The sequence below is a fragment of the Diabrotica undecimpunctata genome, chromosome 2 (assembly GCF_040954645.1).
Source record: "Diabrotica undecimpunctata isolate CICGRU chromosome 2, icDiaUnde3, whole genome shotgun sequence".
In the NCBI taxonomy this organism is placed as follows: domain Eukaryota; kingdom Metazoa; phylum Arthropoda; class Insecta; order Coleoptera; family Chrysomelidae; genus Diabrotica; species Diabrotica undecimpunctata.
Window position 1 is genome coordinate 130,317,408 of NC_092804.1, and position 26,875 is coordinate 130,344,282.

General features: G+C 32.8%; 1 protein-coding gene across 1 annotated transcript in view; it reads left to right on the forward strand.

Moving 5' to 3' along the window:
• LOC140434875 (ras-related protein Rab-37-like) overlaps window positions 1-26,875 on the forward strand; it is a 258,107-nt gene that overhangs the window by 15,351 nt on the left and 215,881 nt on the right. The window contains exon 2 of the mRNA XM_072523471.1: window positions 148-357. Coding sequence (XP_072379572.1) covers window positions 157-357 — 201 coding nt within the window. The 5' untranslated portion in view covers window positions 148-156. The remainder of the gene's footprint in view (window positions 1-147; window positions 358-26,875) is intronic.

The window sequence follows — 26,875 nt, forward strand, 5'->3', positions numbered from 1 at the left end:
AATTTTTACCTATACTGGTCCAATAGACCATATGTTTCGCATTAGCAATAAAAGTACCACGTTTCGGGTTAAGGGTTAAAAAATATTTTACCAAATTATGCGAGTTAAAGATATATTAACAAAATGTGTTTTTATTTTATATTAAAGATTGGCAGTATGGAGACGAGCGCCGATAGCATGGATGACGACGTTTTCGAAACGATAGAGGACAGCCGATTAAAGATAAACGCTATAAATTCGCAACAAAAAGGCGGTACTCCGTCGCCAACGGGCTATAGAAATTATAAACCTCCTGCGGAAGTTTTGAAATTGGCCGAAAATGATATTATCGAATCCGTAGAACCCATCGTGCACAAGGTAAGAAGTATTTTTCACTATTTTTATATATCTACAAGTAATTTAAATTTTTTTCCCAAGATTAACTAGTATACTATTTAAATATTTTTCCAATTATTATACTAGACTTTGTGGCCAGACTCTAAACCTTCTCGAGTCGAAACCATGACTATAATTTCTTAATGATATTTATTGGTTTTCTTGGATTCGAAGAGTAACAAAACGTTTTTTAAAAACCCGAATCACTACATATGTGTACTTGTTAAAGGTTTTTAATTTCAAAATCCTGCCACACCTTTGAGACACCATGGCCTTGATTCAGCTAAGTTTTAACTAAATAATAGCCTTTTTTCGGGCTGTAAAGGTGAAGCGTGCAGCTTTCGCATGCAATTCTTGCATTTTGCTGCGAATGAAGTCAGTTTCTATAAAGTTGTTAAAAAAATAAACGCCCGATTTTTGCCATTTTTTACTAATCTTATAAGATCAATAAAATTTATGACTTCCATTGACCGGTCGTTATAGAATTTACATTTTTTAGAACCTAATCTCCAAAATCTATAACATGAAATTTCGATTTTGAGTTTTGGCAACAAATATAAGGCATTTGAAGTATACCTAAAAAACTCTGAATTTAAACTTTTACATTACAAACAATCTCAAGTCCTGGGAAATGCTTTCACGAGATTACATTAGGTCAGCGGCGGATTCAGCATTGTTAAGAGTAGGACGATATTACACATTTTTAGCCATCAGTAGATATTTATTTAAAAAAAAACTGTGATTCATGTTTAAAATTATGTTTATTAAGTTTCTGTCCGGTAAACATGCTCGTAGCCTCGACGGCGGAGTTGAAACATATACTTGCTCTATATTAATAATCACTGGCTTACTCTGTATTTGTTATAACAACAATCTATCCGAAAAGCGAACAAAATTTACAACGGCTGTTTAGATTTTCCTGGAGATAATTATCCCAACTCCATATATATGATTTCGGGTGTCGTTTCCGGAGTAATATATCGTTTTATCCATGACCAATGTTTTACCGGAACCAGGCCAGCGCATTTCGCTTATGCCTAATATTTCTAGTTTCAGTCTGTTCATTCACGGTCTTTCCGTTAAGTTTGGACGAATTTGTATGCACAGTGCAACTTCTTAAACCGCACATTATTCGTATTGCCGCATCCTGGCTAAAACTCTCAATTCCTGACTCCTCTTTTAATATAAATGGATATACAATATATCGTGTGGATGGTGGTGTATGCATTTATTTATCTAATGTTATTACGACAACTTTTAAAATTAATATTAAGCTATTAGATATTCCTAAAGTAAGTACAATTCACTTATCTGTTACTAAAATCCTGTTTGCCTTAAGTTAGTGCGTATATATCGCCCATCTGTTGCATTACTTGCACACAATAATATTTTCTTTTTAAAACCTGAAGAACTACCATCTCTTAATAATCTTATCATTACTGGAGATTTTCCAGGGATCACCTGGCCAATAACTTCATTATCTGACGTGGAAAACGCTCATAATTTATGTAAAAAATTTGTAGTAAATTAGAACCTATACAACTTATCACAGAACCTAATAGATTCAAAATTATAATTTAAATCCAGTGTTTATTAACGACGAAAAGCTGATTTTATCTCCCGAAGTCAGTTCTCCTAAAGGAAAGTCAGATCATGCAGATATAACGGCTCACATCCAGTTCAATCAAATACTACTCCGCAAAAATATTATTGTAATATATGCTACTACCGACTTTGCTGAATGGTTCATGGCAGATGTTTAAATAACTTACAAAGATCTCTAAAAACTATAAGAAAAATTTTTAACTTGCATCTCAGGACAGCCAGTGTGGATTCACGACTACAAGCGTTTATAGCCGATGTCAATCGGAGTTTTGAATACTCTGACATTTTTACTGACATATTTTCTGACAGAATTACTAAATCGTCCATAAATCTAATTACATTAAGTAGTTATAATAAATATCTTGTACCCACCCCAATACAAAACAGTATCACATTCCTTGAAGAGGGAAAAGCCTAAAACAAGGGTCTCTGGAAGAGATATTATGCTTTCCTCTAGAGTAAATTAACTTAGACGATGGACAAGAAGGTTGCTCTAAAGTTACACCCATTCAGACCATGTTTTTACCCTGTTTAGGCTTTGTCCCTCTTCAAGGGTGGGGTTTTTATTTATTGGATAAACGTCAATTTGCATATTGCCGCTTTCCGAAAATAAGTGGTGGCTGTAAAGTAGTAGTGTCAGAAGGATTGGATTTCCTACCTTTGGGTGCCGGTTGGACCAAGCCCGCTACTAAGTTCAAGTTCTGTTGGAAAAATGGTCATTTTCAGATTGTGGGTCTTTTTACTTTCTTCGGTTTAAACGCGTGGAGGACAGCTGTGGCTATGCCCTCACCTAGAATCAGGTATCGTTGTGCAATAAGATTGGGAAACCACAGAAAACCAATTTCCCCCTGTCCTTGTGGACAGGGACATTGGACATTTGATTTAAATAGCGGATTGTATCTTTAATATCTTCCCTTTTTAGGGAAAAAATTGAAGAAGGGATTTGTTTGGAAGTGTGTACGGGTTGTGTTTGTTTTTTGTCTTTTGGTTGGATTTTTCGGTGTGGACATTTTTGTGAAAATGCCGGGTGGCCTCCATTACTGTTGGGACATTTGGGAACAAGTATCGTGGGTCATGCAGTAGACCTGTGTTGTTGTCCACAGTATGGACAGATAATTGATTTTTCGGGGCATTCGTTGCTGAGGTGTCCGCTTTTGCAGCATTTCAAACAGTATTTTAGTTAAACCGAAACGGAATTGCTTGCTCTTGGAATCTCGCATTTCAATCGTTCTCGTTCCCATTCGAGAGTACTTTGGCGAATTTAGTTTCAGAGTTTATAAAGACCCTCATGAAAGAGGTGGGTTGATTTGTAGAGCGGGCAATTATACGAACTATTTTGGTGAATTGGAAATTGTTTTCGGATAGATTATCATCGATCACTTTTTGGTATAGTTTTTTGTCGACGCCGGCAATGACTAAATGAAAGTTTTGTTGATAATTTAGAACTGGTTGAGGATTAGGTGGGTTTTTAAATTTGAATCCTGAATTTATGGAGATATTGCTTTCTCCGGTGACTTGTCGAAGTTTTGCCGTAAGATCTTTGAGGTCTAGAAGTATGGTAGTTTGAACGAAAGCTGACTTTTGGGTTGGGAAGACTTTTATTGAGTCTAAAGTTACACCCATCAATTCAAACATCATACTCCTAACATACCCTAAAATACAAGACATGCGGAAGATCGTTATTGCATTGTCGATAATATTGTGTGCCACAGTTGTAGGCAAAAATTAACGAGGAAATAATTCTACACCACAGCTTATCTTCTTCTTCTTCAGCCTTAAGTAATCCAACTTTGGACATAGGCCTCCCCCAAATCAATCCAGTGTGTTCTATTTTGCGCCACTTGCTTCCAGTTGTGTCCTCCGATCTTCTAATGTCATCAGTCTATCTCATTTGTGGTCTTTCTCTGCTTCTCTTTCCTAACCATGGCCTCCACTGTTGTATTTCGTGGTTCCATCTCTTATCCTTCGTGCGTCTTTTACTTTGGTTTTGCTTCTAATTCATGTGTTTGTTTTTTTGTCTATGAGTCTCACTTCGAGCATTGATCTTTCCATCGCTCTTTGTGCTTTTACTATTTTATCCATATTGGACTTGGTGAGTGTCCACGTCTGTGAACCATACGTGAGTATAGGGAGGATACACTGATCGTAAATTCTGGTTTTCAAGTACTGTTCTATTTTAGTGCTTTTTAAGATCCAACTCAGTTTTCCAAATCCTGCCCACGCTAACCTTATTCTTCTGGTAATTTCGGCAGTTTGATTTTCTTTGTTAATTTTCATTATCTATCCCAGGTAGATGTATTCGCTTACTGTTTCTAAATTTATGTCGTTCAATGTTATTTCTCGAATGTTCGGTGTATTTGTCATTATTTTTGTTTTTTCCAGGTTCATCTTAAGACCTACTTTTTCCGATGCTTGAAATAGTTGCGTCATCATGGTCTGTAGTTCTTCGAAACTTCTAGCGAATATTACAATGTCATCAGCGTATCTTAAATGACTCAGTCTTCTTCCATTAACGTTTACTCCCTTATCTGCCCAGTTAATGTCTTTGAACACGTCTTCAAGCCCAAGTGTGAATAGCTTTGGTGAGATAACATCATCTGGCGAACTCCTCTGTTGATTGGTATAGCTTTGGTTCTCGCATCAATTTGTATTTTCATTGTAGCTTTCTTGTAACTATTGTGTATGAGCATTCTGTATCGGGAGTCTATCCTGCAGTTGTTCATAGCTCTCTCTATTGCCCAAAGTTCTATGGAGTCGAATGCCTTTTCATAATCAACGAAGCCAATATATAAGTTCAAGTGGTATTCATTGGCTTTTTCTATTAGAGTTCTGACTGTAAGAAGATGATCCGCTGTACAGTAACCTTTTTGGAATCCTGCCTGCTCTACCGGTTGATAGCTATCGAGCTTCGACGTTAACCTGTTAGTTATTACTCTCATAAACAATTTGTACATTTGGTACAGCAGGGAGATTGGCCTATAGTTCTTGGGATCTCCCCTGTTTTCCTTTTTGAATTAGTATTGTCAAACTTTCATTCAATCATCTGGGACTTCTCCTCTGTGAAGACATTCGTTGAAAAGTTTTTACAATTCTTCGAGAATAATTTCATTTCCCTCCTTCAACACTTCCACGAGTATTCCATCTGGACCTGGAGCCTTATTGTTCTTTAGTTGTGCTATAGATTATTTTATTTCGAAGGATGCTATGCTAGGGAGTATTTCTGAGTTGACATTCGTTATCTTTCAATTAAGGTCTTCCTTTGCAGTGTTATCTGGGTTGTTGTTTAAAGAATATAAATCACGGTAGAATGTTTGAGTAATTTTTAGGATTTCGTTCTTGTCCCTTATTTCTTTTCCATCTTTATCCTCCAGTGAGATTATTATAGGCTTTCCTAAGTTTGATCTTAAGCATTTTAGGCCTCGATTATTTTTTCTACCTTGTTTTCATTATAGATCCTTAAATCTTCCTTTACTCACTTCTTTATTTGTTTATTCAATTCTATGAAACCATTGGTGTTTGAAACCACAGCTTATAAAGAAAAAAATGTATCATAATAAATATTGTTTTGTTAGTGCTATTATAAATACATAGGAGACAAACTCTATAATGATTTAGATATAGTTTTCTTAGTTTTATTATGAAATTTTGCACATCAAAAAGTTTTCATCATATAATTGACAAATTAATTAATATTTCAATACTGTTTCCCAAAACACCCTTTTACTAATTTTAGTTTTCCAAAACTATTTACTCACTTAAATCATATTACGTAAATATTGAAATTGGGAGTCACTTCCTCTTGATTATTAAATTCTCTGAAATTATTAGATAGGCATTCTATATAAATTAATACGTTAATTATAATTATATTTTCCGGGAAAATAGAGCATTCAGCAAATACCATATACTTTCTATTTTAATGTAGCAAATAGCTGTCAAACTGTAGAGATATGTCATAAAGAGACATTAAAATAAGAGGGTGGTCATATAGAAAAATGATTTTTGCTTAATGAGTAGACATTTTGATACTACTTTTCATAATTTAGAATCTGATTTTTATTTCTTATCTGCCTTTATTGATTTAATTTTAAAAAGCCTTCCTTATACTTTCATAGCTAACTCCCCTGAGTAATGTGTTATTAAATAAGCAACAATTCATTTAAAAATTAGTAACAAAAAATCATTTAAATATTTTTCTTATTTTACAAATAATAAATTATTTGTACGAAAAATTATGTTACAAAGTTATTGCTTACTCTGATTGAAAAACTCTAATTTAATCAAACTGAAGTCTTATAAATCTACCCGAACTGGGTCAGCGGTATGAGAAAGGAGAAATTAATGTTGTAAATTTGTTCTCGAGGACGCTTGATTATTACGAATATTTTTTATCTATTTACAAATTATACATCATACTTCTTCTTCCGTTGTGTAAGTAATTTTGCTTGTTCATTGGGGGTTGTTGTGTTGCCGTGAGGGGGCGTTTGGGCCTGTAGGACCCATCGCCGGCTCTGCGGACTTCTTCCTGTCCTCGGAATTAGACCGGGTGTTGACCATCTTTGCTTGTCACTGATAAAATGGTTTAATACTTCTACTGGTATAAAATAACGGTTACCGCGACAAGTATCTGTTATAGGTAACAGTTCCAAGGAGCAGTTACAAAATAACAGATCAAAAATAGAAAACAGAACAGGTAAAATAGTCTAAGTATTCCTTGACTTACGGAAGGAATAACTTAGTAAACAAGAAAAATAAAATGGTATAAAAGTACAATGCAAAGAAAATGTTTCTAAGTGTTTCTTGACTTACGGAAGAAACAACTTAGAATGAAAAGTAAAATACACAAGGTAAAAGAATAGAAAAATGCAGAAATATTCCTAAGTGTTTCTTGTCTTACGGAAGAAACAACTTAGGACAGAAATACAGATAAATGAAATATGTAAATATGAAACAAGGTATGGAAATATTTCTAAGTGTTTCTTGACTTACGGAAGAAACAACTTAGAGTGAAAATAAACAAGAGAATCAAATATGGAAAAATAAGAATACAAATACTTATAAGTGTTTCTTGACTTACGGAAGAAACGACTTACAAATACGAAAAATCAAATACAGAAAAGATGTGGAAATATTGCTAAGTGTTTCTTGACTTACGGAAGAAACAACTTAGCATAAAATAGAAAATGAAAGTGACAAATGTATTAAGTATTTTCTTAACTTAAGGAAGAAAATATCTTAAATAAAATATCGGAAATAATAATGCAACAATGATTATGAAAATATTTCTAAGTGTTCTTTTGACTTACCGGAAAAGAATGGCTTAGACGCACAATTAAAATAACAAGTCAAATATTCAGAGAAATATTTCTAAGAGTTCTTTGACTTGCCGGAAAGAACTACTTAGACAAAGTACAAATCAAAATATAAAATAGAAAAAGCAAGATAAATATTTCTAAGTGTTCTTAACTTACGGAAGAACAACTTAGACACAAAATACAAGAAAAATAAACAATCAAAATAGTCAAATAAAATATCAAACAATCAGTACATGAACAAATATAGATCAATGTATTATTCTAACCTGAAAAGGTCTGAATATACAATAATGCTAAAATAAAAAGGTATACAGAAAATCAGAAATAAAACAATAACTTAGTTGGAACAATAATAGCACCGACTAGGTCTACAGTAGAAGAGGCAAGCTCGACTGACCGATGAGAGAAAATCTACCTGCTTTTATGTAAAACAAATCCTTTGTTTTACGTAGCGAAAGTGGAATTTCCCTGCATCAAATCAATTAGAAATTTGGATTTGGCCAACCTTGGAATTCCCAAGTATTTTAACCGATATCCAAATTCCTTGATGCGTCGAGGACAGTTGCCCCTATGGAAGATTGTCACTCCAGCTCTTGCGCGACCGGCCGATGATTCTTCTACCACGTGGTGATTTTTACCTTGATTCTTGTGCCCGCTATTCTACTGATGTGATTGTTTCATTATTTTTTTGTATTTAGTGTCAAATCGTTTATACCCTGTACATTACATTTTGTTTTGATCTGGTCACTCTTTATTAGGTATCTCAACGTGGTTCCTGTAATTCTTCTGAGTATTCTCATTTCTGTTGTTTCCAGCATTATCTGTGTTTTGGCGGTGTAAGGTCTTGTTTCTAATGCGGACGTTGTTGTTGGTCTTATACTGGGCCAATCAATTCTTGATTTCATCTCACAGTTAATGTGTTGGGTATGTCATATTGTATTATTAAGGAATCCTGCTAATTTATTTGTTCTTTGTACTTGATCTCTTACTTTTTTTCAATGTGTCTATAGTGTAGTCTCTAGGTACTTCTCTGAATAGTGTAGTCTCTAGGTACTTTATTTCCAATAATTGTTCAATGCTAACTCCATCCACTTTATAAGCTTGCATCTCATTGATTATTTACTGATTACTATTGTTCTAGTTTTCTGAGTTGAAATTATGATGTTAAATTCTTCTGCTATTGTATTAAATATGTAAACTATACTTTGAAAGCTATCTTCATTTTGAACTGTCAAAATTGTATCGTCTGCGTAACAGAGAATTTTAATTTCATTGTTCCACATTCTGTATTCTCTTTCTTTATTGACGTTCTTTATGACTTCATTCATGATTCGATTAAATATCATAGGGCTTAGTAAAACCCTTGTCTTATTGCATTGCCTGTATCTATAGGTTTCGTCGTTCCTTCGTCGATAATGGAGTTATTGACATTATGTACTGATAATATCTATTTTTAACTAAATAATGAATTCTATGGAGAGAATTTTGGTCTAGCAATGGATTCTAGTTTATCTCCATTATTAGCCGATATATTTATGGTAGATTTTGAAACAAATATTATTTCTAAACAAAATTTAAAACCTACAGTATGGTGGAAATATGTAGATGATGTATTCTCAATATGGCCTCAGAGTTATTGAACACATTTCTGAATGATATAAATGATAAAGAAAAGACAATAACATTTACCATGGAAAAGGAAGATAATAACGTACTACCTTTCCTGGATGTTTTAATCTCTAAGAATGATACTGGATATAAGGCTCAGGTGTATAGAAAACCAACACATACCAACAGATATCTAAATTACAAATCAAATCACAATATCCGTAATCAAAAGTGAATTATTAAATTATTATACGATAGAGCCAAAATTACTTGTTCTAACGCAAATTCGTTCTTAGAGAAAAAACATTTGTTAACATCTGTTTTATTAATAAATAATTATCCTTTATCGTTTATAAATAAGGCATTTTCAACAATCGACTGAATAGAACGAGATCTTATAGCATACACTAGGAATAATGCGAGGAAAATAACAATACCATACATAAAAGCATTATTAAAAAAACTAAAAAAGATAGGAAATAAATTCAACATTTCAACAACATTCAAAACAACAAACACATTGAGATCTATTTTATCTAAAACTAAACCTAACAATAAACAAGAACGAACAAAGAATTGTATTTATAAAGGACCTTGTGAATGGGATCAGTTTTATTTAGGTGAAACATCAAGGCCAGTAAATGTTAGAGTAAGTGAACATCAATCTTATATTAAAAATAGAGAATTTGATAGATCTTAAATATGTAAACACGCATGGGAAAATAAACATAGGGTTCGATGGAACGATTTGAGTAAATTCCTAAAAGAAACACATGCTAAAAAGAGAAAAATCAAAGAAGCGGCTCTAATTTTGCAAAATTATGTTGCAAATTCCTCGACAGAATGTAGTAGGATCTGGTTACCCATATTAAAAGAGGAAATTAATAAAAGGAAAATACCACTATTAGTAAGTAAGTAACATATCGAGGATACATCATTTATGTTTTCTAAATAACATACATATAAAATCAGAGTTTGTGTTTATTGAGAGTAAACTAAATGTAAGACCAAATACTTACCTTGTCGGGATAGTATTATGAGTTTTTTTTGCCTGATTTCTTCCTCATGATTTACTATGAAATCACCAACGGGAGAATTTTACTGTCATCATGGCATATGGTTGTCTTTTTAAAGATGAATCACATGCTATGATTTCTGACGGATATTCTCAAGTTAAAGTTGATTTCATGTAATCGAATGAATTATGTTACAATAAAGTCGTCGCAGGAACGCAACTCAGCAATATTGGCAATATTATTTTAAAATCGTCTACTTTAAAATGTATAATATATGCTGAATTGTCCATCAATAAATCAATTTTATGCATATTAATAAACACAGACATGTAATATTGGCATAATTACTATAACCTTTTTTGATCTTTATTTTTATAAGACAGCGCCCTAATTTGGCCTTTTTATAATTTCAGCGTTTAATTTATTTTGTACCGTTTGACCTGAAGATGCTTTGCAAAGTGTAGAAAGCGAAACCGGTCGTTTTTGGTAGTAAAATTAAATTGATTGTGAGTAAGTCTAATTTATTTCTTTACCTACAAGAAATTAAGTTTTTCAGTGACGCCAGGAATGGTAGTATTTCGTGAACACTCAGCAAGTTCTTTAGCCAGAAATTATGGAGTACATCTGGTCTTCTTCTTCTTGTAGTGGCTATCCGTAGTTTCGGATATTGGCGACCATAATGGCGCTCTTTGTTTTGCACACTGCTGCCCTGAAAAGAAAACGTGCACGTCAGGTCTTAAAGATTATTTTTATTATTATTATTATTATTATTATTTTATTATTAGAAAACATTTATGGCACAAAAAGAAAGTTTTTCAGTTATACTTAATTTTTCTGTAACTAATTTCTGTATTTTGTTGTTCTTGTGAATGAATTATTGTTATCTTCCTCTTTAATTTTTTTTTTGATGACGTAAAACAGATAATCTCTAATATATAATCCAATTTATTTAAAAAAACAATGGCTGCCTTATATCTTCTACGTATATTTGCAAATTTAATTTGTTCTCTCTTTTAAACATGCTTTGAATATTATATCATTCGGTAAAAATAAAATATTTGTCTCATTTTTAATTACATTTTTCCTGTTGATAAACTTTTCTACAGAAACCACAGATTAGACTTTTCCTACAAATCCTTTCCTAATTAAAATTATAACAGGGTTTTAAATTAAAGGATTATGCAGGTACAATCCTCTCCAACAAATAACACACATGGACTTTTCATACGATATTAAGACATACATTGTTTGAATGAAAGTAGTTAACTTTTTCACTGTGCAGAGTCGGTTTCGTTTACTGTTTTGTACTATACATCTATTTATACATCTTTTTTTAGTATTTTTCTCGTATTTTGGGATTAGTAAAATTCAATAATCTTTCTTATCCTATATCGGCAGTGTGTTTAGACAAATTTCAAAAGGGTATAAGAATTAGTCACTGCTCTTCGAAACAGATTCAAATATTTACTTTATAAATTCATTTTTGTTTCATGTTTTATTTGAAATTTATTTTCACCATTGTTTAGCTTTTAACCCTAGAGGCTAACCTTAATAAATTATACTCCCATAGACACTAACCATTCGTAATATTTACGATTTTTTTTTAAATTCCAAAAAAGTAAAACAAAAAATTATGATGACATTTTATTTAATTTTTTAATAAACATAAACACATTTTATAAACACATTTTTATGCCTAAAATATGCAAAAAAATTCAAAATTTATTTATCTACGTCACAGGTAACGCAACAACGAGTACGGCGTTCTGCACAAAATACTCGTTTACGGTGATTGCAATGAAGTGATTTCATTCTTCTTTTTTTGGAGGTACATATGTAGCATGTAGTACGTTTGTAAGAAGGTTGATTGGCGTCAGTAACTTTAAAAGTGATCACCGTTGCCATAACGAGTCGACATCGCAAAGCCATAATCTTATGAGTTGTTGCTAGAGATTTAACATAAAAGCCTTTCTTGTTATTGTCTCCTGATTATTTTTTGATAAATTTTGATAATATATAATCCAAGAGTTTATGCATGCTATGTTAATCATACTATAAAGTATACAAAGCGGCTATCTTCGTGTCTTTCGGGAGCAACGTCGGTGGCTACACATTTGGTCCAAAGTGTCCACACCACCCTTTGTTTGGTTATAGTGCAACATCATGTCAGTTTTTTTTGTAGTTGGACAAAGAACTGAGCCTTCGTGCATAGTTGATAAAACTAGAACGGTTTTGTGCCTTTTTGATATTTATTTTCAATATTAATCATTTCAGGGGTTATCTTTGGTTTATTTTACCACAACATACCAATAATTGTAAGGTTGTAAGGAGGCTTTAAAAGAGTATCCGCAAGGTTCACTGAAGTGAATCAATTGTCCATTGTGACGTTTCGGTAACTTCCGTAAATAGTTTCAGTCAACTTTTTAACATTGTAGCTGCTCGTCAGTAGTTATATAGCTACTTGGTCGATAGGACTCTTTATAATTAAAAATAAATTTATTCCATATTTTCTGGATAGAGGCAAACCTATCTAAATTTCTTCTTTCAGTTCTTGTGGTTTTATTACCGAACCTAAGATTACGTAGAAGAAAATCAAACCTTTCGCAGCTCATTGCTGCTCTATAAACGGAGCCAGACATTTTGAACCAAACATCTCCCTACTATAAAGATGATTATCTTTTTGTTCTTCAAAAAATTTAAGGCGTCCAACAAGAGCATTTAATTTATCTCTTGTTACAAGAAAATTAAAAAAAATTGGTACGTTTCAGAAGATTAGATACAGTACACTAGCGATGACCATTTTTGCCTTTGAGACTTGTTGTCAAATTGGAAGTATGGGGTACAGATTTGTCCACAATGTATTCGGTTTCTCGCTCTTCCACTTGTTAAAAACACACTTCTTCATTATTTTTGTTTTGTTTTGATAAGGCTTAGTTATAATTTGCATAAATGAATGTTCTTGTTAAATATCGGTTTTCACAAAAACAATATAATATTAAACTCTACATGAAGTACTAGGCATAGAAATAGAAGTATAGTGTTTATTAGACTTTCTTTATTTGTTTTATGACTGCTATGCTCAAAATCGCTGCTTTCATCACCAGAAAATTCTGGTTTGTACTCCAATTCAGAAGTGCTAAAACAATTTTGCACTTTGTCTTCACTTTTTGAATTACTAGAAGTTTCGTCATTTGATTGTAGGCTCTTATCATCATCAAATTCACCTATTAAAATTTTTCGGACTCCAATTTTAATTCCAATTCCAATTGGGTTAATGGCCTTTTATCTTTAAATGTTCCAGCCGTGTTTTAATTAAATTGTTTGTGAATGACAAAAGAAAATATTAATACCAAGATGAAAAAACTTACGTTAACACTAACCTTTCGATTAATAAAGAGTAACGACTGCACAAAAAAGACAACTACACCGTAAATGTATAGGTAATGGATTTTGACAAGAGCTATGACCTTGTAAATAACAGGTAAACTTGAGTACTGAATCGGCATGACTCATAGCTCTTATTAAAATCCATTACCTCTACTTGGCAGACTGATTACCGAAGCTTCTCAAATACCTATGCTTTTAAAATTTATGAAAGGTTACCAATTAAAAAAAAAATAATCAGCCTTGGTAAATTTTACAAGTGTTCTAGGATTAAAATATTAAGCTATTGCCTTTCCAACCGCCCTCAACGCTGTTTATCAGATTCCATTTATCTTTTAATACTCAATAAAACGTATGCGCCTAAGTCTCAAATACAAATAAATCATTACATATTTCAAAAATATACATATTGCCTATTTATGTAGCTTCTACTCTTTCCAATTTCTGCACATATGATATTTTCATTACCCATACTTCACTACAATATGTAACTGGGGTCTTATTACTGTCTTATACATTTTTATTTTTGCATACCACTAAACAGATTATCGAGGAAAGGGGTAGAATTTTTTTGGTCTAAGGAATGTGAAGAATCATTCAAAAAGCTCAAACAATCTCTGATAAAACCACCAAACTTAAAATATCCGGATTTCAGTAAATAATTCATTTTGATAACAGACGCATCCAACGAGAGTTGTTCAGCAATTTTAAGTCAAAACTACAACGGAATAGACCTACCGATAGCATACGCATCAAGAAGTTTTAGTAAAGGAGAATTTAATAAACCTATAATCGTCAAGGAATTACTAGCAATTCATTGGGGACACACCTATTTTCAATGAAGGAACCTACCTCAAAACTTACGAGGATCATATTAGATCTAGAAGAATACGACTTTGAAATAGAATATATATAACAGGGAAAAATAATTACGCGGACAGTCTTTCGAGAATAACATTGCATCAACTAAAGGACTTATACATAGATAACAAGCATATACTAGCTATAACCAGAGCTCAGTCAAGAATAAAAATGGAAGAAACAACACACAAGGATACGGAAAATAAACCTACACTACAGCCGGAAGTCCACAAGCAACCAGTAAGAAAGGTACTAAATAATTTAGAGGTGCATATACTACCAATTTTGTCTTTTGGAGTAGACCGAATCGCACCAAGACTGAGCATTCGGATCAAAAACAAAATCAAGTGCAGCAAGAGCATGGCCACAGGATTCAATCACTTTGATTTAAGAACACTTTGATTTAAGTTTGGCACAGCTTGTTGGCTGACGGTTGGCTGACAGTTGGCTGACGGTACAGAATGCAGTACGTAAAGTAAAGATATACGTAAATGATATTATTTTTAAATTGTGCACAATTGATGAATTAATAAAAGAAGGAAACAAATTATTGAAAAATATAGAAATATACATATGCGAAGTACCAGAAACAATAGAGGACGACAAAGAAAAACGTAGGATAATGGAGGAATATCATAACCACCAGATGTTTGGAGGTCATGTAGGAAATAATAGGCTAATAAAGAAACTGAAGGCAAGATTTAAATGGAAAAATATGGAAAACGACGTAAAAAAATACATTAAACAATGTCATAAATGTCAAATTAACAAACCAAAAAGACTACATGTCGAGGAATTCGTTATATTGGACACTTCTTTAAAACCATGGGACATAGTGTACATAGACACGATAGGTCCATTCCCTAGAAGTAATGAAGGCGATAGATACTGTATCACAATGCTGTGTGAACTGACAAAATACACAGTGAGTATACCAGTGTGCAACAAAGAAGCCGAGACAATAGGTCGCGGAATTTTCGATCATTTTATACCAACATATGGACTCATGAAACAAATCAGAACAGACCAAGGCACATGGTACAAAAATGAAGTAATGCACGAACTAATAAAAATGCTAAAGGTAGAGCACAACTTCTCAACGACGTACCACTCACAATCGATTGGAAGTTGTGAGAAAGTACATAGAACATTAAACGAGTACGTGAGATCATGCATAGATGAAGACAGAGAAAATTGGGACGTGTGTTTCAGAATGTTCACATACTGTTACAACACAACCCCTAACGCGTATCATGGATATACACCATTCGAATTGCTGTATGGCAGGAAAGTAAACATACCCGAAGACCTTACACGAGACGTTCAACCATGTTACAATATAGATGCCTACTACAATGAGTTACGCTATAAACTACAATTCGCACACAAGAGAGCTAAAACCTTCTTATTAAAGCACAAAAAGGAACGACAGGAAAGAAATAAGTCAAAAACGACGCCACAAAACTTCGAAATAGGAGACCTAGTCCTGGTCAAAAGAGAAGAGAATTGTAAGTTTGATAGTCTTAATGCAGGTCCTTTCATAATAACAGAAGTAAATACCGTTAACTGTAAAATTAAAATAGATAACGGCAAGATCAAGGAGGTGCATAAAAATATTGTTATTAGATATAAGGCAATATGTACCAAAAATTTGTATAAATATGTATATGTAAATAGTGAATGTAAATAATGTAGATATGTACAGTAATCCGTTGATGATGATACGAACAATTTTCTTCTTTCGGAAGGTAAGAGTAAAAACAGTTTATGTAATTGATTGAAAACGAACAACACTCAGAAATTTTTTTAATTAAATAACCTAATTTAGTTTAAAATTTAAAATCCTTATAATAACAAATACATTATTATTAATATTGTTCTGAAGCTATTTTCTTGTGGCATTTTAAATTAATTACTATTTAACTGGGAATAAGCCACAATTAAAGGTTAAAATACGTTTATTGACGTTTCAATTTCCACTTCGGAAATCGTTCTCAAAATACAAACATTAGACTAATGTTTGTATTTTGATGTTTGTATCTAATGTTTGTATACAAACATTAGACTAATGTTTGTATTTTGAGAACGATTTCCGAAGTGGAAATTGAAACGTCAATAAACGTATTTTAACCTTTAATTGTGGCTTATTCCCAGTTAAATAGTAATTACATTATTATTGCTAAACGCGATTGTTTGTTTATGACATTGAAAATATCGGTGTAATGAGGACGCACGCTGACCTAGTGAAATTTGCAATGTAATTAAAAGCTTATTAAATAATGTGTACAAATTAAATAAGTAAAAACAATATTATATCAACAAACGCATGTGAGTTAAATAGCTGGAAATCACGGGATTAAGATTATTATTAAGAATGAAGAATCCAGAGAACGGTAGAAGTTATTGTTGTCATCCGTCAACTGAGTACTATCTGTTACTGTACTTAGAGAACTAATAAACGGAATTATGATTATATAGTGTGTTCAAGTAATTAACCACCTGCAACTAATTAACTACCCCGGAGTTTCACTATATGGAGCCCTTGATAGAATCAATCCCATAAAGTTACAAAAATACATACAACTTTATTATATTAGGATGCTTTTACTCCATTCTTGAGGAATTCTGTTTTGTTCAATTATTTTTTGTATTAGTTTTAATAGTTGTTTGGTCAGATCTGGTCCTCCGTACTTAAGGACTTCGTTCGGTATTCTGTCCTCTCCTGGTGATTTTCTATTTTTTAATTTCCTTAATGCTTACTTTACCTCTTCCTCCTCAATATTTATTTCTTGGTTTGTCGTCACCTTTGGTGTTGTTGATTTATTATCGTCACCTTTAGTAAACAGGGAGCGAAGATAGTCTACTCATGTTTCTTTTTGAATGTGTTTTGTTTTTATTAGTTCGTTCATCTCTTTTCTTTGTCCTCTGATCATTCTACATATTTCTTTTTGTGTATCGTAGAAGTCGTGTTCCAACTGTTTTGAGAAGCTCTGCCAGTGTTCTCTTTTTATTTGTCTAACTAAAGTATTCGTTTCATTTCTGAATCGTTTGATAGCCTGTTATCGAACTCGAACTCGATACGCATAACTTGCATCATGGAAACTGATAGTATTCTCGTTTCGACGAGGAATTCTATGCTGGACAGGTAAGAATATAATTAAACCAGCCAAATAATAATTTTCATCATCATGAGAGTGCAGAGCACTTAAATTTCTCAATATTTCTTTTCTTTGCGCCTCATTAATTACCTCAAAGCACTTCAACCTTAAGCAGTTATAAGGCTGTTTAGCTTCTATTAAAAGTAAGATTAATATAAACTTAATACAAGTATACGCTCCTACAAGTAACAGTACAGACAACGAAATTAATGAATTTTACCATGTACTAAAGCAAACACTAAATAACACAAAAAAACACGAAATCTGTGTAATAATGGGAGACCTCAACGCTAAAGTAGGAGAAGACATAACTCCCGGAATTACTGGAGGATTCGGTCTTGGGGAAAGAAACGAAAGAGGTGATAGATTGGTGGAGTTCTGCCAAGAGGAAAACTTTGTTATCACCAACACATGTTTTAAACAACCAAAAAGACGTCTCTATACATGGATATCACCGAAAGATGGCCATGGTAGTGTAATGCGTAACCAAATAGATTATATCATGATTAACAATAGATTTCGAAACTCATGTAAATGTACTAAGACATATCTAAGTGCCGACGCAGCCACTGATCAGAATTTACTGGCATCTAGAATCAACCTAAAATTAAAGACAATCAAAAAGCCTTCCATTACAAAGAAATACGATAGACAAAAACTAAAAGAAGAAGAATTTAAACATCACTTTGAGCAGACAATGAACGAAAAAATTCAAGACAACATCACACAAGTATACAATGTACCAACAGTCGAAGAAAGATGGGATAACATAAAGACTGGTATCATCGATACAGCGACGCAAAGTGGAACTGTCACCCATTATAAAAAGCAAGCGTGGATGAAAGATGAAATAATCGAAATGATGGACGAAAGAAGACAGCTTAAAAATAGAAATAACTCAGAGTATAAACGAAAGCATAATCTGATTCGAAGAAAAATCAGGGAAGCCAAAGAGTTATGGATGCGAGCAAAATGTGAGGAACTAGAAGAATTGCAACGAAAACATGACGAATTTAACACACATAAGAAAATAAAAGAAGTTACAGTACACAAAAGAAATACGCCCATAACATTAACGAATAATGAAGGTCATGCACTATCCCTAGAAGACGAAGTAATGGAGGAATGGGAAAACTACATTAAAGCATTATTTAAGGATGATCGAGGATCACTACCTAACTTAACTGCAAATACAGGACCATCAATCTTAAAAGCTGAAGTGGAAAAAGCCATACACCAAGCCAAAAACAACAAAGCCAGTGGACCAGATCAAATATACAGCGAATGGCTAAAATTACTCTCAAATGACAATATAAAAGAACTCACTGTACTTTTCAATCAAATATATGATACCAGTGAAATTCCATCGGACTGGTTAAAATCAATCTTTATTCTTCTACCTAAGAAACCAAACGTTAAGAAATGTAGCGATTGTAGACTCATTAGTTTAATGAGCCATGCCGTTAAAATACTGTTGCATATTCTTCTAAACCGAATTAACAACAAGTGCGAAGAAATAATTAGTCAAGAGCAGTTCGGGTTCCGGAGATGCCTTGGAACTAGAGCAGCACTATTTTCTATGCAAACACTCCTTCAACGATGTTGGGAGGTAAGATGTGTGTGTGTGGTTGGGATATTGACTGCGAAACCTATGGTTTCATTCGCCTAATCACGTTTGACTTTAATTCTTGACAATGGTTGAAATAAAATCTATTAATATTTAAAATTTACATTATTAATATTTTAAAAACAATATAACTACGACAAAATTCTACATTATACAATTGGTGAACTTACAATTTGGAGGTAAGAAAACCCGTATATATGTGTTTCATTGATTTTGAAAAGGCATTTGATCGCGTTCAGCATACCAGACTAATTACCGCCTTGCAGAGCATCCAACTTATTGCCAAACTTTACTGGAACCAAACAGCCATTATTAATACCAACAACAGAGAATCAAAGCCAATCAGTATTGAACGAGGCGTAAGACAGGGCTGTGTACTGTCTCCCACCCTCTTTAACGTGTGTTCTGAGAATCTATTTAGGGAAGCTTTAAAAGATCAAAAAGGAATTATCATAGGAGGAGAAATAATTAACAATATACGGTACGCCGACGATACTGTGATTCTAGCTGAAAATATCGACGATCTGCAGGAACTAATCAATAGAGTTGACATGGAATGCACAAATTGGGGACTATCGATAAATATCGATAAAACTAAATACATGGTGACCAGTAAAGTGGATATCGGCGCAACCCAACTGATATTAAACCAACAACCGCTGCAGAGAGTTCAGGGATTCAAATACCTTGGATGTTGGATTACCCAAAATCTGGATCCATCCTTCGAAATTCGATGTAGAATTAAACAGGCAAGAAACTCATTTCAAAAATTCAAGCCTCTATTATCCAATAACTCATTAAATTTGGAAATCCGTGAAAAGCTTACAAGATGTTACGTGTGGTCTGTACTTTTGTATGGATGTGAAACTTGGACTTTAAACGCCGATATCATGAATAAAATCGAGGCGTTTGAGATGTGGTTGTATCAAAGGATACTAAAAATTCCATAGACTAGCAGAACCAGAAACGAAGAAGTTCTTCGAAGAATGGGACATCAACGAACTCTATTAAATATTATTAAGAGGCGTAAACTAGAATATCTTGGACATATAATCAGAGGACCAAGATATGAGTTCCTTCGGCTAATTCTCAACGGTAAAATCGAAGGAAAGAAATGAATAGGACGGAAGAAACTCTCTTGGTTGAGGAATTTGCGGCAGTAGATAGGTTTGACAGCAGACCAATTGCTACACGTAGCGCAAGACCGAGATCAGTATAACAATATTATAAGCATGGTAGTCGCCGACGTTTCGTAGGGATATGGCACTCTAAGAAGAAGCTTCATGAGTTAATAACTTCACCATTTTAGAGACCTCTTTTAGAGAACTTATACTTTTGGGGTTACAATAATACTGGCACGTTTCGTAACAATGAATATTGCATCAGCCGGTTTGTTTACATGACATCGCTGGTTTTTTTCCTCTGGACGTTTGGACTAGGTGGTTTTTATTCGATACGCTATATTTTAGACTTTAATAAAGTGACATATAAAAAGGGTTCTTTCCCCTGTACCCTTTAAGTTAAGAACTATCAGAAGAATTGATCTATCGCCAGGTGATACAAAACATAATCTTTATTAACTTTTTAGTTATTTGCATTTTGAGAACAATTTCCGGAGTAAAAATCGGTACATTCCTCAAATGTATAATTTTGATTATAAAATGTATTCTGATAGTTCTTATATAAAATAAAAAAAAGTTGGGAATAGGTTACAAGTATTTTTTGAACGGGACCTCGTATTTATGGATATTACATCGACATAGAAAAACATCCAAACGTGTAGCGTTACAAAAAAAACTTCAAACAAATTGTTTATGTTTACCCCAGTGAACACCTATGTCATTTATATCGTATATAGGTCGCCCTTTCAAGGGTAACACCACGATACACAGGAGTACCGAAATGCAATTAAGGGCTCTGACTCCGTGGCGTTCTGTTGATTGATGGAATATTGAATTGATGTTTAAAGCGGAGACTGTAGAGAGCCTCTAATTCCATTAAGCGGTTATAAATACGTAGCTGTAAATGAGATTGAAATTATGGGATTTCTAATTCACAGATTTACCTCTTCGTTTGTAAAAATAGAGATATACAACTTAATTTTTTTTTGATATTGTTCTAAAGATGTTTGTTTTTGGGATCTTAGTTTTGCAACTATCATTTGAAAATAAACCACAAAATATTGATGATTTCACAGCCACATTTTATTTTTCAAGTTGCGGTTTATTTCCAACAGATACTTCTATATGTATTATGGTAGTTATGATAATAAAACTAAATACACTTCATCCACAAAATGTGTTTTTTAATTTCCCTCCATTGTGTTCACTTTAATAGGACTCTGTATTGTTTAATTCGTTCTGTTAAACCTAAACCACAATCATGCAGAAAATTTGAAACAGACACAGACATGTGATCAAAATAATCCCTAATTTTAAATAATTCTTTTACAAAAATCTAAATATTTAAAATTGTGCAGAGCACCAACCAAGTATTTCTTCTTCTTATTGAGCCGCCTCCTTTCGAAGATTGTCGAGTAAAATGACAGTTATAGCTTTGGAAGCTACTACGAAAGATTTCTGCCGATGAGCGGTCAAAGCATTTCCTCAGGTCTAAGGTAGATCCGGTTAACATCCGGGTGACAAATCTTCACAAAATATTTGTCTTCTCACATACTCAGAATTTTGAAATTACGGGTATTGTTATGTTGCTATATTAGGAGTAAATCGCGAGTAAAAGTTTTATTTTAAGTTTCAAAATTTCGGTACTTTTTTTATTTTAGCAAATGTGTCAGATGTCAATGTTACCATACTCTAAGAAAACATTGACACCTCTTATTAATTACGTTATAAGCCAATATTTACTACAGCGGCGACTCGTGGCCTAAAAAAGTGGTGAAGATGAGGAAAGCTTGCCGAAGCCAAAAGGAGTTATGGTACCTACGTCGTGCCCAAATCTCATTAAAAATTCGGCAAAAAAAAATAGAGTTTAGGGTCCTAATAACTTGAAAACAGTTTTTTAGGGCACTTATACTAGATACCTTGACATTTCATTGAGGGTTTTTTTTGCGATTAAAACACCACGCCTGCTTTTATTTGTTATTTATTTGACTCAATTTAATTATATTTTTTTGGTGAACCTCACCTTCACCTACTTCACCTGGCCGGCCGCTGCTGATTTACTAATCGTCGAATAACATTGAAATACAATAAGTTAATTATGCACTGTTTTTGGTTCACAAAATTTATTTAAAACCCAAAAAATGCTATAATAACAAGAATCAAAATTAACAAATAGTGATTGCTTCTTTAAAACTAGGTAACGCAAAATCTATACACATCCCACGCAGAGTTGTAGGATTCCCTTACTATATCTTTTAGCAAAACTGTGGCTTCGTCAGCAACGGTAGGAAATACAAAACATTTTTCTTTCTTTCTTAGGAAAGTCACTGCTACTTCAATATCCTCGGAAATAATTTATATTACTTTTCCAATACAATGATGCATTTGATTCCTACGATTATCCATTGTATCAATTTTATCAAAATCCAAAAGTTAATCCCAATTTTGGTAGAATCGTGTTCTTTCGTTAATGCCACTGTATTGGGTATGTCATCTTTATCTTCAAACATAGGTATATTTAAGTTTGAATCTTCATTCATTCGTAAACTTACTTTGCTCTTAGCACTTAATTCAATTTTTTTCTTTTTCGTCTTTATCGACTTTTTATTGTTTTTTTTAAACTTCTTGTATTGCTTTCTAAAGAAAATCTTTCCAAAACCTCTTCTCTAGTAAGATATTCAGCAAATTTTCTTCAAACTTTATTTCATTTCAGTGTTTCTGGTCTTTTTTCATGCCTCTTTAGTGCTGATAATAATGGGAGTTCAAATTTTTATAATATCTTACCCTCATTTAAAGCATAAATACCTGATCCTACAAATCCGCCAATTGCATTTGATCTAGAGAAGCATCTTGCCTCGACCAATGTTTTAAGCAATGAAGGAAAAATAATTTTGTCTACATTTTTGCATCCTGTAGCACGATAATAATCTTTTAACACGTTGCGCTACGATTGCTTTACAGTTTTAAACAATCCCACATCTAAGAGTTGCACAACATGAGATATGTGGACCGGCAAACACAAAAGTTGCATGTTTGATGAAGACGTTTTTAAAAGAATTGGCACACTGTACTGATTCTATCAATCCCGATGGCGAATAGTTAAATACAATATTTAATATCAGAGCAGTTTTGACACTAGGTAAAATACAAGTGCAAACCTTTATAATTTACAAACAAAGATAAATATTCTCCTAATGCACTACAGCAACTCAGAATAGTGTACACTGATTGTGCTATGGTGGCTACAACTTTAGGGGGATTTTTAGATCCTTTTCGACATAAAATTTTTTGTATTCTAACGTCTGTTTGATTCTAACGTTTGTTTGACTCATCGCAGTTGAATATATTTTGTGATTTATTTCCTAAACCATTCTTTTCAATAGTGATTTTTAGCTGTCGATAAAAGTCGCCTAACACTTCAACTGAACAGGCTTCAGCGCGGTTCTTGGAAAGGTTTTGAGCAATTCTACAACTTATACTTGTTAATTATCAAATTTGCTTTAAATTCCAAACAAGTATGTTACCAGCAATTCAATCTTGTCCCGGTAATCCTAAAGATTACCCGATAATAAACTAAAGAGTTTTTATATTCTTGTACCGGAATCATTTAATTTACTTTGTACCACTGACCTGATGATGCTTTGCAAATTTTAGAAAGCGAAACCGGTCGTTTTGGGTAGTAAAATTAAACTGATTGTGAGTAAGTCAAATTTATTTCTTTTACCTCTTTTGTAAAATGGACTCACACAAGCAACACATTCATGATTTTTATAATCAATGTTGTTTACCCCTCTTCATACTGCGGACTTAAAGGTAGCTCGATCTTAAGCATCAAACTTAAGTAAGAGGTGGTAGTCTCCTCTAACTTTACTAGTACATTCCCATTGTTGCTGTAATCTTTATATTGCTACTCTTCATGGTCGTTGTTGTAGTCTTCCACCCTTCCACAGACGGGTGAGAGTGTAATTTGTATGGATAATTTTTTGAACATCATGAATCTCATCATTAGTAGAAGTGAAGACCAAGAGGGCATTTTCTATGTGTTGTTTAACATACGTGTTGCACCGTAAGATTAATGATACCTGGCACCCAGTAATTCATAGCTTGGTGTTTTTCCCCTTCTTCTTAGATATTTTTTCGTTTTGCAGTATGTCTGCTAAATAGAGTAGATCGATATGTTTGATTATTAAAAATTTTGATAGGTACTGGCTCTTTGAACAGCGTATGTTTTCTACATTTAAATGACAGACTCCATCATGGATTTGAGTTTCGTAGTCGTTCCAGGTGCACGTGTAGTATTCTACTACGGACGCGAACTAGCTTTAGTAGCTCTAACCGCCAGTATTTGTTACGTTACCTAAAGTGAACGTATAGTGAACGTAAACTTTAAACCCCTATGCGCAACAATAAAGGAATGGTAGAATGTTTAAACAAATCGGATCATATGTAATATTGCGTTTGCAATAATCCTTTTATAACAAGCGATAATATATATAATTCAAATAAAGCATTGACATATATATTTTACAAATAATTACTATAATCAATTCCATGTAATTAATATTATTTAATTTGCAGTTGATTAGTGCGACTTATGCTTTGATTAGGCAAATAAATCCTAATTCTGGTTCATTGATGTCTCTATACAGTAACTTTCAATGCAAAGGCTTTGAATTTTCAATTAGCTGCTGACATATCTGTTTATATTTCATATCGGACTTTCTAAAGTTTAAAGTTCGTAGTAACTTTGTGCGACATGAACACCATCAAAGGCACGTCAAAAATAAACATGACATCGGTACAAATTTGTATTTCCTGATCAACAGGTATAACTTAATTATTTAGTTGTTAAACAAGTCTATTCAGTTTTGATTTAAAAATTTATGAATACATAATTAGTCTTTATACGTAAAAAGTATTATATAGCAAATAAATAAAATAACTAGTATTAATCACAGTAGAAGAAGATCTAATGGTTATAAAACCAAGAAATAATCTGGTTAGGTGAAATAAAGGCGGGTATACTTGGTTAAACTCTGCGTGGGCTTTGTGTGCGCAACATTTGAAAGCTACTTTTATCATGTCACCTGTTCATCCAAGTACACTTGTATCAACAGGTTCTATCCAAGTTAAGTAGGATTCTGGCCAACTTCCTTGGATCCAAGTAGTGTAGTATTGTAAAATTAAAATGGCGTCGGTGTCGAAAAATCGAAAACGAGAAGTAAACAGAAAGAGAAAATAGTCTGAAAGGAAGAGTGTTAGATTCATGGAGTTATACGAAGCTATGGACGAATTATGGAATGTACGGATAAAGGAATATAAAAATAAGGATGCTAAAAGTGCTGAATTTTTGTTATTTTTGTTTTCTGGATTTCAAGCTCATGTATCAACATATCAGTAATCACTAAAACACCTTCCACAATCACTTCCGCTATATTTACAATGGTTATTTTGGCATCCAAATCATTTAATCGTGGCAAATAACTTGGTACAAGTACACTTGTACAAGTCCACTTGGTCTAAGTTGAAATCCAAGCATTCTTGGATCGTGTGAATCCGTCTAAACCAGAGTTCATTCTACAGGCTTATTGCCTGCATTTTAAAACTCTGTGAAAAGGTATTTGTAAAAGTAGTAACGGTCGTTTTAGAACAAAATATAATCTACGTAACATAAGCTTATCTTCAGAGAGAGTTATTTAAACAGCTTTATGTATGCAAATGTTTTAAGGGTTTGTTTGACCTCGGGATCGAACTAGTATGCTCTGGCTATAATATGTTAAATATTGCAAATATTGCAACAACTATAAAAAAAGTGGTACAGTACTATGTTTGTGGTACAGTTCATACTATGTTTTCTGTATTTTTGAAATTTAAATAATACGTTTAACATATTGAATATAAAATTTTTATTTAGTTAAAGAAATAAAATAAGACTTACTCACAATCAATTTAATTTTACTACCAAACGACCGGTTTTGCTTTCTACACTTTGCAAAACATCTTCAGGTCAAACGGTACAAAGTAAATTAAATACTGAAATTATAAAAAGCCCATATTAGGGTGCTGCCTTATAAAGATAAAGATCAAAAAGGTTATAGTAATTATGCCAATATTACATGTCTGTGTTTATTAATATGCATAAAATTGATTAAGCAGACAAAGTAAAAACCCACAAATTGGTAAGGGATAATCTATTGAATTGTAATAAATTAGTAACAAACAAAATACTACTTACATTCCGGTACAAGAATTATTAGTTAATGATTCGTGATACATAGTTCAAACTATCCTGTATTGCTGATGATGGGTGATCTTCGGTTAATATTGTAACTGTCTGACAATTAGCAAGGAAGTTTCTTGAGGGGAGAGATGTTAACAAATGAAATAGGAATAAGGTATATGTGATTGTTTGTTAAATGAAAGTGATGTTTTATATTATTTAAATGTGTGTCACAGACATTTCTAAAATATATCTCTTGAATAAATTAATAATTAAAATTACAGTTTCCTAATTATTACAGCTCTTTTCATTATTAAAAGCGAACTTAGGTGTTTAAATTAGTAGGTTGGTAATTGTGTTTTTATCAATTTTGCTTTATTTTTGTCGAAATAACCTTATTTTTCTAGTTATGTGTTACTTTGTGTGTAGAAATGTTAATTGTTATTATTTATGTCTGTATCAAAAAAAGTAGTCCTTTAAATTTCACAAAAAGGGGAACTTTTACTTATTGAGGAAGTATCCAAATATAAATTAGTTAAGTATAGAAACCAAGAAAAAATATTAATGAAAACTGGAAGTTTTAAA